The sequence below is a fragment of the Alligator mississippiensis genome, chromosome 1 (genome assembly GCF_030867095.1).
Source record: "Alligator mississippiensis isolate rAllMis1 chromosome 1, rAllMis1, whole genome shotgun sequence".
NCBI lineage: Eukaryota > Metazoa > Chordata > Crocodylia > Alligatoridae > Alligator > Alligator mississippiensis.
The window spans coordinates 86,910,397-86,925,302 of NC_081824.1; the positions used below are offsets into that span (position 1 = coordinate 86,910,397).

The window sequence follows — 14,906 nt, forward strand, 5'->3', positions numbered from 1 at the left end:
TTGTAAATGACATACCACAATGAAAACCTTTCTTGTTAAATTTTCAACCATGGTATGTCACATTAGCTGAGAGACAACGTAGTATTGAAATTAAAAGTTTGTAGAACTATTCTCCAAAATGCATCTCTATGCGCAAAGTAAAATGTAAGGGTTTTTCAGTGGGGGCTCAAGGAAAAGATGAGCAGTGATCTAGATTCCATAGTTAATGAAAAAATGATAGTCCATTTGAATGCTGCACATAGTTTCATCTGAGATTCCAAAGCACTCTACCAGCCTATAAATAAAGTCTCATAATGCCATTGGGACTCAATTAAAGATTACCCTTTTTGTAATCATGATGCAAAAGAAAGCTAAGTGCTTTGCCAAAAGTCACAAAAGATTGTATGTAGACATTTCTGGACGTTAACAAAAACCAGGAGCACTATTCGTGTACAACTTGTGGTACAAATTGAAACCATGGTTTCCATGGGTAAATAAACTACTATACTGTTATATATGGTTGTCCGACTTGCATGTATTGTTAAGATGCTAAGGATGCCAACACACATTCACAGGACTCAGATTAGTCTTGAGTGGCTTTACACAATTAAGGAGTGACACAACTAGGTTTTCACTCCCAGCAAGCAGCAGTGTGGGCAGCCTGAGGTAAGTAACTCGGAAGGGGCTGGGAGACTGACAGGATTGTGGGAGGGCTAGCAGGTAGGGGAGTGTGCATAGGTCTGGAGAGGGGGTTGGCTGATTCATAATGGGGGGGAGAGAGGAGGTGTTCCCACTATGGGGAAGCGGTAGTCAGGGAGGTAAAAAAAGCCCTGTCAGAATCAGGGAGTAAGAAGAGCACAACCCAAGGGGTTGGCAAGTGCCTGAGCTTCCCCAGCTCTGAGGCTGTGAAGGCAACAGGCATTCCTCTAAGGTGAATTTACTTAGATTGGGCATAAGGCAATCGGGACTCGTAGTAGAGATGATATCTTTTATTAGACCAACAAAATTTTTGCAAAAAAGTATCTTTAATTGCAAGCTTTCAGGCACAAACACACTTCATCAGACATTTGTGCCCAAAAGCTTGCAATTAAAGATTTTTTTTTTTTAAATCTTTTTGGTCTAATAAAAGATATCATCTCCACTACGAGTCCTGATTGTCTTTTCCTCTAGACCAATACGGCTACAACCTGGATACCTTAGATTGGGCATGCCATTCTTAAGGCTACCTAAAGCCCTATGAATGTTTGCACATTCGGCCATTTAAATTGACTTAAACTGAGTTGTTAGAATTTTTTCAGATCTCAAATCATCTAACATTTCTACAACAAGTAGTTTAAGACCAATAAGAAAAGCAGACATTTACACCTTCTTAAATCTTTTACTCACCTCATCTAAATCTTTAATGTAAACTGCTTTTTCCTCAATGCCAATAGGCATTGGATCACTATGAGGAATCTTCACTTCTTCATACATTTTGTTGTTTTCTCTCTGGACAACCTCTGGAAGGAGCATCTGCAAAAAAATTTGAAAGGGAAAAAATGTTATTACCGGAGGACCACAAAAAAGAGCATTATTCATTATTTCTAAATCAATTTTAAACTATGATTCATCATTTTCCTCATGTATAAATAGTTAACAAGTGATATTATTGATTTTAAAATCAAACGCAGTCCTATCAATTAATTGTATAACAGATCGCATCTGAACCCCAAAGGGGGGGGGGGGCGGGGAGAGACAGGGGACATGCGCTCCCATATTTTACTACCTAGAAATTGAACTAGAATAGGATCTAGAAAATATCTGGTCTCCTACTAAAAAATTAATATGTCTAATTAAATTTAGGAGAAGTAAATCATTAAGCCTCCATTTTCAGGAGGTATATATTTCAGTAGAATCAATTCAACAGCTGCTGTAAAATAGCTAAGAAAAGAGGGGAAAAAACATCTTTAAAGACTTAAATGTTCACGGAAATGGAAACCAGACAATCAATTGGGAGATAGATTATTGCTTCTACAGTCAAAGTAGAAACAGAATATTTAAAAAGACTCATAACCATCTTCAGAAGCAAAAGTTAGTACATATTGCTTCACCTAATACTAAAACTTCCAAGGGAACAAAAAAAATCCTACTGCATATTATTTTATGGGAAAGATGTACTGTTCAGTAAAGGTCATGCACCAAAGGCATACCTTTGCACCCCCAATGAATGCTGATGTTTTCATAGCTTCAGCTCGGGCATCATAAACATGTGGATAATAAATTTTTTCGAAGTCCATATCTCTGTGTTTACTTAGGACAGGCACGTCTCGAGCATTCAAAAGTGCTTGTTCTCTGTAAGCAGAAAAATAACTGAAATAATTCTGCCAATCACAAGCATCTGTCACAACAAACTGAACGTGGTATATTAACATCATGGTAATATTTATTGAGCTCTTTTTCTAAGGAGACAAACTAAGTTGTAGTAAAATAATTGAGGAAGAGGTTTGTATCACCTAAGACAAACGGCAAGATTTTAAAATGTTGCACTTAGATAAAACCAAGCAAATAAGAAAATTATTCTTTTAATATAGCTTTCTTCTCACTTTATGGCACATAATGTGTATCAAATTTTATAGTTATCTGTATTCGAAAATACCAACTCTGCTATATATTCTTCAATGCCAAATGCAATGACTTATTTGCTTCACCTCCCCCACACTCTACCTTTAGATGACAGCATGGAAAATAGTACTCATTAATCTAAAAAGAAAAAAATAGTTTCAATACTTATAGTACAGACTTCATAAATCTTAAGCTACTGGTGTGTGCACAGCACCTAAGGAAGATAGCTTACCACCCTAATCTGCATCTCTAACCCATGTGGATGAGACCAAGAAGATTCTAATTAAGCAGATCACTGCTTTCTTATCCCAGAAAATTAGGTTTTCATACCAAAAAAATTCTACACTTGTAATAAAACATGACTTGAAGTTAGAAACATCTAATCACCAAAGCTGAACTAAAAGAAAATAAATGATTATGATACATTAAACTAGCAATTACAGCACAAGCATTTTTCAACGTTTGGCATTTATTACCTTTGCATCCGCAGCTCCTTGGGATCAAAGCACATTAGTCCTTCTCCAAAAACTTCTCCATCTTCCCCAACTCGTTTTTCTCGTCTGGCATTTCGTTTTTCTTCCCGACGATATTGTTTCATTAACTGCTTTTCTTGTTCAGACTGAATTGTAACTTGACAACCATAATTAGGTTTAGTGTTTTCTCCTACAAACTTTTTGTACTGTTCTGTAACATAGAAATAAGGATAGGGCTCCATAAATACTAGACATTAACTAGTGTTTTTCTACTTATTTTCAAAGACTTGTTTCAAACATGACAACAGAAACATTTTAAGACTACAAGCTAATGTTCAGAATGCTTGCTATTATTTAGTGTTCCATGTGCTTTCAGAAATACATATACAAGCTCATGTCCCCCGCCCCAAAATGAAGTACAAACATTATGCTTCACTCTGTACTTTCAACTATATGCTTCTGCATTCCAAAGCATAATATGGAGGCAAATTATACCACAGTTAGCATTGAAGGGGCATACGGAGGCATTTTACTTTGTCCCTGGGACAATTACCAGTATTATCTGAAATGCAGCAAGACTGACACAGGTAGTATTCACAGGACCAACAAACAAGTCACCTAACATTCAAATCTGAGTGGAAGCTCTGCTTAAGAGAGGAAGCTGTGACTGCCTGGGAAGAGAGCTTGCAAGAGCTGGACATAGCAGCAGAAGAGGAAGAAAGAGCTAGCAGGAAAAATCAGTAGGATGGCTGGAAAATGTCACAATGCCATAGCCTCTGCCACTGCCAGCCCTTCCTCTGCCTTTCCCTGTGTACTCTCTGTCCAGGCACGGCCCCCACTGAGGCTTTACCCAGGTTCTGGCCTGCCTTTGCAGTGAGTGCAGCCTGCATGTTCTTGTCAGAGACAGCCAGGCAAGGGAGTGCTTGGAGTCTGAGAGATGCCTCCTGGTGGATTCTCTCAGGAATCGGATAAAGGAGCTGCAGGAGCAGGTGCATAGACTCTGAAACATCCATGAACATGAGGCCTTCACCGACAATGCACAAGACCTACAGCATCATGGAAAAAGAACAGTGAGAAAAATCACTGGAAGAGGCACCTTCTCTGGAAGGCGGAAGATGGAAGCTTGTCACTTCTGGGAAGAGACAGCAGTCTTCTGGATCTGCAGCTGTCCAGCTAGAGAACAGGTATGAGAAGGGGCCTAGCTCAGTAGTAGGGGAGACCATGCCATGCACCCTTATAGAAGACAGGACTGAGACCACCACTATCAAAAGGTGATAGGTTTTGGTGGTGGTTATCAACTCCCTCCTGGAGGACACGGATGCATCCATCTTCCAGCCTGTCTTGTTGGCTCAGAAGTTCTGGTGCCTGCCAGGAGCCTGCATCTCAAATTTCACAGAAAGATTGGCCAGACTCATCTGGTCCTCCAACTACAGTCCCACGTTGCTTATCCATTTAGGCACTGATGATAGCGCCAGGAATGACCCTGAGCAGATCAAAAGTGATTACATGGCTCTGGGTGCAACGGTAAACAGAACGGGGGCCCAGGTGGTGTTCTTGTTGATGCTTCCAAGTCATGGTAAAAGCCTGCCAAGAGGCAGACACATCTTAAGAGATCAAGACATGGCTGCACAGCTGGTATGATCAGTAGGGATTGGGCTTCTTCAACCATGGGGCAGTGTTCCAAGAAGATGGACTGCTAGGAAGAGATGAGGCCCACCTGACGAAGAGAGGGAAGAGTGTCTTTGCATATAGGCTTGCTAATACAGTGAGGGTGGCTTTAAACTAGGTTCACCAGGGGATGCAGGCAAAAGCCCAGAGGTAAGTAAAGAATCTGGAGACCTAGGTAAAAACTCAGTAAGGGGAAGCAATAATGAAAATCTTGGCATTGTTCTCAGGGAGTAGATAGGACAGTCAGAATTTAAGATGTTTATACACCAATACGAGAAGTATGGGGAGAAGATGGAAAGAATGGGAGGTCCTAGTCAAGATTTAGGACGTAATTGGGATTACAGAGACATGGTGGGATAGTTCACATAACTACAGTATGGTCACAGATGGGTATAGCTTGGTCAGGAAACATAGGCAGGGGACAAAAAGAGGAGGTGGTGCCCTATACCTTGATTTTAGCAAGGCTTTTGATACACTCTCCCACAGCATTGTCACAGGCAAGCTAAAGAAGTATGGGCTGTATGAAGGGGCTGTAAAGTGGATAAAAAACTGGCTGGAGCATTGGGCTCAGAGAGTAGTAATCAATGGCTCTATGTTTAGTTGGCAGCCGGTCTCAAGTGGAGTGCCCCAATGCCCCAAGGGTTGGTTCTGGGGCCGGTTTTGTTCAATGTCTTCATCAACGACCTGAAAGATGGCATAGAGTGCACCCTCAGCAAGATGGCAGATGACACCAAGCTGGGGGGGAGGGAGTGGGGAGTAGTAGATACTGCTGGAGGGTAGGGCTAGGATTCAGAGTAACTTAGACAAATTAAAGGATTGGGCCAAAAGAAATCTCATGAAGGTGAACAAGGACAAGAGCAAAGTCCTGCATTGAGGACGGAACAATCCTATGCACTGGTACAGGCTGGGGGGCTGACTGGCTGGGCAGCAGCTCTGCAGAAAAGGACCTGGGAGTTACAGTGGACAATAAGCTGAACATGAGCCAGCAGTGTGCCCTTACTGCCAAAAAGGCTAATGGCATACTGGGCTGCATTGGTAGGTGTGTTGCCAGTTGGTCAAGGGAAGCGATTATATCCCTCTATTCAGCACTACTGAACACAGTACTCCAGATGTTGCCCCAGTTTTAGGCCCCCCACAACAGAAACAATGTGGACAAATTGAAAGGAGTCCAGAGGAGGGCAAAAGAAATGGTGAGAGGGTTGGCGGACACAACTTATGAGGAAAGACTGAGGGAATTGGGCTTATTTAGTCTAGAGAAGAGGAGATTGAGGGCAGATTTAAAAGCAGCCTTCAACTACCTGAAGGGGGCTTCAAAAGAAGATGGAGCTAGACTGTTCTCAGTGGTGACAGATGACAGAACAAGGAGCAATGGTCTCAACTTGCAGCAAGGGAAGTTTAGGTTAGATATTAGGAAGAATTTTCTCACTAGAAGGGTAGTAAAACACTGGAACAGGCTACCCAGAGAGGTGGTGCAGTCCCATCCTTGGAGGTTTTCAAAACCCGGCTAGACAAAGCTTTGGTTGGGATGATCTAATTGGGGATGGTACTGCTTTGAGCAGGGGGTTGAACTAGATGACCTCCTGAGGTCCCTCCCAACCCTAACTTTCTATGATTCTATAATATATTACAGTGATGTACATGTGTTCAAAGTTGCAGTATGAAGTGGAAGGTAGACCCTTTAAAAGTCTCTGGGTAAAGATCAGAGGAGAGAGCAGTGGGGGGCGGGATGTCAGGGTAAGGGCCTGCTTCAAGCCTCCAAATCAAGAGGAGGAGGTGGACAAGGCCTTTTTTAAAACAACTGACTCAAGTTTCCAAATGGGAGGACTTAGTTCTTATAAGGAACATTAATTATTGGAATGTGTGCTGGGAGGAAAACATAGCAGTGCACAGGCAGTCCAGCAAGTTCCTGGAGTGTTTTGAAGATAACTTTTTGATTCAGATGGAGAGGCCAATAAGATGGGAAGCTTTTTTGACTTACTGCTCACAAACAGGGAGGAATTAGTTGAGAATTTGAAGGTAAAGGGTAACTTGGGTGACAGTGGCCATGAAATGACAAAGAGTTCAAGATCCTAAGGGGAAGAAGGAAGGAGAGCACCAGAATAAGGACACTGGACTTCAAAAAAGCAAACTTTAACAAATTGAGGGACCTGGTGGACAGGATCCCTCAGGAGGCAACTTTTAGGGAAAAAGGAGTTCAGGAGGGCTGACTGTACTTTAAGGAGGCTCTCTTAAGGGCACAGGAGCAAGTTATACCAATGAGACGGAAGAATGTGAAGTGCAACAGAAGTCCAGCCTGAATAGATACTGATCTCTTAAATGAACTGAAACTCAAAAAAAGAATACTACGAAAAGTAGAAACTGGCCATAGTACTAGGGAGGAATGTAAGAGTATCACATGAGCATGCAGAGAGAAAATTAGGAAAGCCAAAGCACAATTTGAGATACAGCTGGAAAGGGACATAAAAGGCAACAAAAAGGGATTCTATAAGTAGGTCAAAAGTAAGAAGAAGACCAATGATTCCATAGATCCTTTATGGAATGCAGAAGTCAATCCAGTCACAGATAATGCAGAGACAGCTGAGTATTTAATGCCTTCTTTACTTAATTTTTCTCAAATAGGGACAGCCACCAAAAGGTGAGTGCAGTAGGCAGCACAGACAAGCAACAGCTTATAGGCAGAACAGACTGGATTACTCAGAGAAGCTAGATGTTTCAAGTCAGCAGGACAAAGATACTTAAGAAATTGTATGAGGTAATTTCAGAGACAAAAAGTGTCCTTTTTGAGAACTCATAGAGGTTAGGTAAGGTACTGGATAACTGGAAAAAGACAAATATAATGCCCATCTTTAAGGCGGTGAAGAAAGAAAATCTGGGGAAATACAAACATGTCAGCCTAACATCTATACCAAGAAAAATCATGGAGCAGATCCTCAAAGAATCAGCTGTGGAGCACAGAGAAAAGGACAAGGTGATCAAGACCAACAGCATGAATTCACCATGAGCAAGTCATGCCTGGCCAATCTGACCTCCTTCTAAGATAATGTGAGAGGCTCTATGGATGAGGGGAGAGCAGTGGACATAGTATACTTTAACTTTAGTGTGGTTTTTGACACTGTATCCCACAACATTCTCATTAACAAGCTAAGGAAATACAGACTAAATCAAAAATACTGTACAGTGGATACACAACTGGTTGGACCATTGTATTCAGTGAATAGGCCTCAATGACTAGTTGGGAGGAGGTATCAAGTGGAGTTTCCCAGGGGTGCATCTTGGGTCTGGCATTGTTAAGCATCTTAATTAATGATTTAGATAATAGGATTGAGCACATACTTAGCAAATTTGAGTATGACACCAATTTGGGTGGAACTGCAGACACTGCAAGGCAAAAGGAAAAATGGTCCTCAGATTAACTAAATGAGATTCAGCAATGGCAAGTGCAAAGTCCTACACTTGGGACAGAATAACTGCATACAAAAGTACAGACTGGGGAATGACTGGCTAGACTCCAGTAGTGCAGAGAAGGACCTGGCGGTTACAGTGGACCACAAGCTGAATATGAGCTGAGTGCACTCCTGTTGCAAAAGTGCCAACAGCATCCTGGGTTGTATTAACAGGTGTGTTATTTCCAAATCAAGGGAAGTGACTGGAATTTCCAAGCGACTGGAAGTGACTTTCACTCTATTCAGCACTGGTGATGCCTCACCTTGAATACTGTGAAGTAGTAATTAGGAGACATATTTTAAAGCAGTTGGGAAGAAATGTTAAAACTTGCATCCTCAATACATTACAAACAGAATTCTAGTTCAGATAAATTTAATTCAATTTTATATACTCTATTGGAATATATTCAATATGAACTTCAAGGATTTTTCTGTTCATTTGAAATCCTAGTTCTGTAGAAGATTGCTCACCTTCAACAACTGAACTCAACAGTTTAATTTTGATCGACATGCTGGAAGTTTTGCAGCACATACTGCCCACCTACACTGATTCCATGAACACCAAGTCCCCTGAGCCCCCAAATATCTATAAGAGGCAATGTTTGAAAATTATACTTTGAAAAGTATCACTGGAAAAACATCTCAAAGAAAGCTATTAAGATATCCACATTTAATATTAATCACATGTCTATTGTTTATTGTTTAGAGTCACAATTTTCTTGAACTCTCTCTCACTGCATTTGAATTAAATTAAGATTGAACTTCCCAGGACAGAGACCTGTTGTTTCAGCTGGTCTGAAAAGCACCAGGATTATCCTTTCCCTGCTGCTGTGGAAAGTAAGTTATAGCAGACATTCTAATATAAAACATACCCCAAAACTTCATTTACATCTGGATTAAAAAGCCATAGCCAGTTGTTGAGGAAAGCAGGTTTGAAATATTCTCACACACATATGAAAAACAGTGCTTATTCAAATAACTAGTAAATTGCATAGATCACCTTTACCAAGAAAACCAATTTATGGATGTTCCCAAAATGGAAATCTAGGATTCGTTTTAGGAGATATGTAAATCACAGTTTTTAATCCCACGTGCCTGAACACATCTTTTATGTACCTGGGCTTAGAAGTTAAAGGTTCCTAGAATCTATATTCATTTACCTAAATAAATATCCTGTTTTTTCAAGATTATGGAAGACTCAAGGGTTCTCTCTGAAGTGAATATAGGCTTCTGTGTGTTCAGTATTCTTAGAAGTCATTCAAGGTCTACACCATTTTGGTTTCATATAGGGAGAGGGAAATTGGGAGACAGAAATTATGCTATAAACCAACACAGATATTCTGGTAAAATCCTGTGTGTACAGTATTAACTGCAATATTTACTGTCAAGTTAAAAAGAAATGTCTGTCATTCAGGGGAAGTGATTTAACTATGCTGGGAAAAGTGCCTTTCCACTGCCATATCAGCAATTTTCTAGTCTAGATTACATCTCATTTAAATACTTTGATTTGGATTTAGATCCTAATTTAGGCACTTGCTTTTGAAAATGCTGCCCTCACTGTAAATAGAAGAATCCCGATTTTCAAAAATTCTGAAGCACTTGTATTTTCTATTGACTCCAATAATATTTGAAAGTGTTTCATACCTGTGCAGGGAAAGGGAGTGGGGAGTGAAACACTACGATGTGCAAGGTGGGAAGAAGGAGGAAGAAACTTCAGACTACTATATTTCAGACTATTTTCTTTCTTTCTTTCAAAATATTAACTTCAGAGCCTAATTTGAGCAACCTAAATTTGAAAATCCTGGTCAGTCTGTCAACAGCAGCATTACTAGTCATATATCTCTTAAGTTCTTGAAATGAAGATACATATTCTCAGTTTGCAGAAAAGAAAATTGGTAGCCAGGCATGAAGTGACTTCTACAAGATCAACTAGTAGACCAGAATAAAATTCAGGTCTCTGGAGTTTCAGTTCAGTGTCCTAGCCTCTAAGTAACATAGACTCAGAAATCAGACAAGGTCAACAGTTAAGATATGTCACCTTGAATTAACATGTTTTTTTCTTCTACCACAATACTACATTAAACCAATACATTTAAAAAGAAAACAGCAAGTGCTTGGCACACCTAGAATGGAAAATCTATCCATTAAAGGCTTTTTATGATGTGGATAATGATTTCATGTGATTAATGATGCTCCTTTAGTACTATAGAGAAAAGATTCTTTTCCATGTCACATTAATTTTTTTAGTTTAAAATGTTACTCTTAAAAGCAAATAATCATCAGTCAGTTAGGTTTTACCTTACATCATATTGGCTTCCAAAATAATATAATTCCCCACATTTTAATTCTGCAAACCCAAAACTAAATCCCACCCTTTTACTAGTACCATTCTGATAAATTTTAAATGAAAAAAACCTATAATTTTATTAAATGTTTGACTGAGCATCTTTAATCTCAGAAAAGTAGTTCAGCTTTCAAATATCATTGACTTACACCCAATAATGAAAGAAAGGTTATCTTATCACTGAAGGACCCATACAATCAGTACCATTTTGTTATTGGCTCAAAAGCATGGTATTAAAAAATATGCAAAAATGAATCTGACAGATTTTGTTAGTGGCATACTAAAAATGAATTCACATTAACTTCTTAAATATTTTCGAGTGAGAAGAAATGTTACTTTATACAACTAAAATCTAACACATACTGTAAAGGTAGGAGAAATAATTAAACACAAAACAAAAATAAAAACATGAAAGCTAAAATCATTGAGTTTTTCTCCTCTTTTTTTGAGGAGCAACAAAGTCTAAGATAGACTCCCTTATCTGAGCTGCCGCAAGGGACAAGACATCCTGTTGTGAAATCACAAGTACTTAAAAGGAAGACTTGCACTGATGAAGAGCTCAGACAAGAGTGCTGACGCTAACTTCCAAAAAGGTGAATTCCCCAAACAGCAGTACAATCAATTTTTATTTAGAAATGATATTATAAGGCTAGGGACAGAATACACCAATTTAAGTGATCAGAAACAGGTTTAAACCTGTAACAGAACATAAGTTCGGTGCGCACAAATTAGTTTCAAAATGGCTGAAACTGCTTTAAGATAAACCTGGCTGAATGTATTATCAGACTTAACCGATTTGAGTTAAACCAGTTTATGGAACTTCTGTCCCAGACCCCTTCCTGATTTAAGTTAAAACAGAGTCCCCCAGCATCCCAGCATGCCCTGCAGCCCTGGACTGGGCTGTAATCTCTGCTTCAGAAAGCAGGGCTGGCCCTGCCCCCCTGCTCACTAGCTGGGGGCATAGCTAGATGCCAGCTGGCATGCCCCCCCGCCTTGCCCCCTGGAGGTGAAGGGAGCAGGAAAAGGGTTTATACCCCCCCACCCCTCTCTCACTGGGGGACCACAGCTGAGATCTGCCTGACCAGGGTGTAGCAGCCCATCCGGCCGGCATTCACCTCCCTCAGCACTCCAGCGACAAAAGCGGGGGCATAGCCAGAGCTGGCCATCATGGCACCACCATCTGCCTGCCTTGCCTGCAGCTACAGGGCTGGGGCTGCAGTGCTGAGCCGGGCCAGTCCACAGGCACTGCTGAGGGTGAACGCACAGCGGTCAGTCCAGGCTAGGCTGTGGGGGCCAGGCCCTAAGCTTGTGCTGGGGGACATGGGCAGCGGCTGGCCAAGTAGCAGGCTGCCCAGGCTGGCTTGGAGGCACTGGCAGGCCTGAAGCCCAGCAGCCACCCACCATGGGGGCTCGCATCTCCCAACACACCCCTGTCCTGTGCAGCACCCACCAGTTGTAGCTGCACCACAGGCTGTGTGCTGGCTAGGAGCAGCAGAGTTCTTCTGCCTCCCTTGCCTCCAGCTGCCACCATGCAGTTCTGGGTGGGTGGGTGGAGGCTTTAGCCTGGCAGCTACTGACCAGCGCATAGAGCTCTGGCTCCAGCTGCTTCCCACTTGAATCTTCCCTACAGAAGCTGCTAATCACACTGGATGGGCAGAAGGAAGCCAGAGCTCCAGGCACTGGGAAGAAGCCGCTGGGCTAAAGCTTCCACCCACGCGGAGTGGCGCTGGGAAGCGGGGCAGGAACAGGAGCTGCAGCTGAAGGTGAGGAGAACGGAACATCCCTTCCAAGCCCAGCAATCATGCAGCTTTCCCTCGCCTCCAGCAGCTACTCCACCCTCATGCTCCTGCCCCCATCGTGCTGCTCCAGGCAGCGGGGAGGGGCTAGATTTAGCTCAGTAGCTTCTGCTTAGAGCAGAGCTAAAGCTCAGAGCAGTGTGGCAGGGCCAGGAGTGGGAAGGGGAGAAACCGTTGAAGGCAGGAGGAAGCTGTGTGCTGGATAAGCTTGGCAGAACTGTCCTGCTCCACTCACCTCCAGTTGTGGCTTCTGCCCTGCCACACAGCGCCACTCCGTGTGGATGGAATCTTTAGCCCAGTGGCTTCTATCCAGTGCCTGGAGTTCTGGCTCCAGCTCTAGCTGCCTTCTACCCACCCAGCATTATGAACAGCTCTGTGGTGGGGTGGGGAGCAGGTGGAAAATAGCTGGAGCTGGAGCTGGAGCCAGAGCTCTGTGCCCTGGGCAGAAGCCGCCAGGCTAAAGCTTCCACCTGCCCACCCAGAGCCACACAGCAGCAGCAGCAGCTGGAGGCAAGGGAGGCAGAAGAGCCCCACCAGCCCTGGCCAGCTCACAGCTTGTTGTGCAGCTGCAGCCAGCAGGTACTGCACAGGACAGGGGCATGGTGGAGGCTGTGAGATCCTGCAGTGGGTGGCTGCTAGGCTCTGGGCCTGCCGGTGCCTTTGAGTCAGCCGTTGCAGCCCGCTACTTTGCCAGCCACTGTCCGTGTCCCCCGGCACAAGCCAAGGGCCAGCCCCTACAATCCCAGTCCCAGGCCTGGGCAGATAGCATGGCTGGGCCAACCAGCTCTGGCCAGGTCCGCCCCCCACCACCACCGCCACCATGTGAGCAGTGGGGAAAGCCAGGCATACACTGGCTGGGGTCCCCATGCCTAATAGGGGATACCGAGGAGTTTAATCCTCCTCGACCCCCTTTCAGCTGAGGCACTGCCTGGCCGGTGCCTTGCAATTGCTGAGGAAGGGAAGGGAGGGCTGCTCTAGTGCTCTCCTGGCTTCTAGCCTGAGCCACTGTAGGCATGTGTCTACATTTCCAGAATTAAAAGTGAATGTTTGTTTACTTGCAAATCGGTTCAACTGTAGTATGAATTTTTGCATATTAGTTATTATGCTTAAATGATAATACTTTTATAAACAACTAAAACTCCATTTTGTGCTTGCTTCCTGCTTTACATAAGTAAATGAACTGCGTATGCCCTGTATACGTGAGTGTCTGTGAGAGAGGGTAATGGTGAAAGAATGGTAACTATTTGCATGAAAACAGAAGAAGGTTAACTGATTGTGTGAGCAACAAGATGCTGATGTATAAGTTACCATACAGTAAACTAATTAAGCTAATTAATGGATGGCTGTGTGCGGGCCAGGAGCGGTCTGAGGCCCTTGGGGGCACGCGGCGGGCTGTGGCCAGCAGCCCTGGCACGCAGGTCGGGGAATGCAGGCCGGCGGACTAGAATTAGGCACGAACGCGTAGCGGTTGATTAAAGATTATTTTACTTATACCGTAGATGGTCACAGTGCAGGCAGGAAAACTTGCTTGAGTTGCAGTTACAGATAGGAAAGAAGAAGAGCGGACAAGAGTTCTAAACTTGCAAACTCTAGCCCAATCCGGCTGAAGGCTCTAAAACCGCGAGCCCGTCATGTCAACCGAAGAAAACAACTCGGAGAAGAGCTCTGGATACACTCACACGAAGTTTGCTAGGCTCCGTGGAACTTGCGCGCAGGGAAGGGGTTTGTCGAGGGATCACGCTCGGCGACGGGGAGAGGCCAGAGGTTGATCAGACCCCTATAGCCTTCTTAAGGTACACGCTGGGTCCGTTAGGCTCCGCAGCGCTTAGAGTTCTTCACAAGACGTGAAGTCCTCCTCCTCCACGAGATGGTTGTGGAGTCCTCCAACTTGGGTGGAAACCGCTCAAGCCTCTTATACGGCTAGCAAGCCAATCACTAGCCGCCACGTGGGAATAATTTAGAACTGGCCAATAGTGGGACACAAATTTGCATGCGGGTGGCGGGAACTCCTTTGCACTGGGGTTTTCTCTTTGCAACTGAGAAATGCACCCTGCAAAGAAAACTCCTCGTGGCGGGAAATAATTTAGCAGTGCCGAAGCGCACACACACAAAATCACACCCTGGGTTGTGACAGGCTGAAGAACTTGTCTGTGATCAAGTGCAAAGGAGATAGTGAGAAGAAGGAATTTTGTATATCCTGCCATTTGAACTACACAATGCTTCAAGGACATAATGCCTCAAGGAAGAGATACCAACGGAGCTACCAACTTTACTGGAATGACCTAAAGTTGAGATAACCAGAAGAAAAAACTTCTAATTAAAAACTGAGCATGGAAAAACCCCAATGCTGAACAAAGACTTGAAATCCCTATAAAAGTGAGATGCAGACAAGCCAAGATGGGGAATCCACTCTTTCCAACCTCCTGGAACACAGGCACATCTGTTCTTCCCCCACTCCCATCACCCTCAATGAGCCTAGATGGGCCATCCAGTGCTAACATTGAGTAACTTCTGCTGGTAACTATAACATCTTACTGGAGTGGTTTTGTCTGTATGTCTGTTTGTATGTATGCTTGTGTATGTCTGTTTGTATGACTGGTGT

At 43.3% G+C, this 14,906-nt stretch overlaps 1 protein-coding gene across 1 annotated transcript in view; it reads right to left on the reverse strand.

The window, feature by feature from the left end:
• ASCC3 (activating signal cointegrator 1 complex subunit 3) overlaps nucleotides 1–14,906 on the reverse strand; it is a 567,972-nt gene that overhangs the window by 458,898 nt on the left and 94,168 nt on the right. The window contains exons 6-8 of the mRNA XM_006271799.3: nucleotides 3,057–3,264; nucleotides 2,169–2,310; nucleotides 1,366–1,491 (exon numbers count right to left, since the gene is read on the reverse strand). Coding sequence (XP_006271861.1) covers nucleotides 1,366–1,491; nucleotides 2,169–2,310; nucleotides 3,057–3,264 — 476 coding nt within the window. The remainder of the gene's footprint in view (nucleotides 1–1,365; nucleotides 1,492–2,168; nucleotides 2,311–3,056; nucleotides 3,265–14,906) is intronic.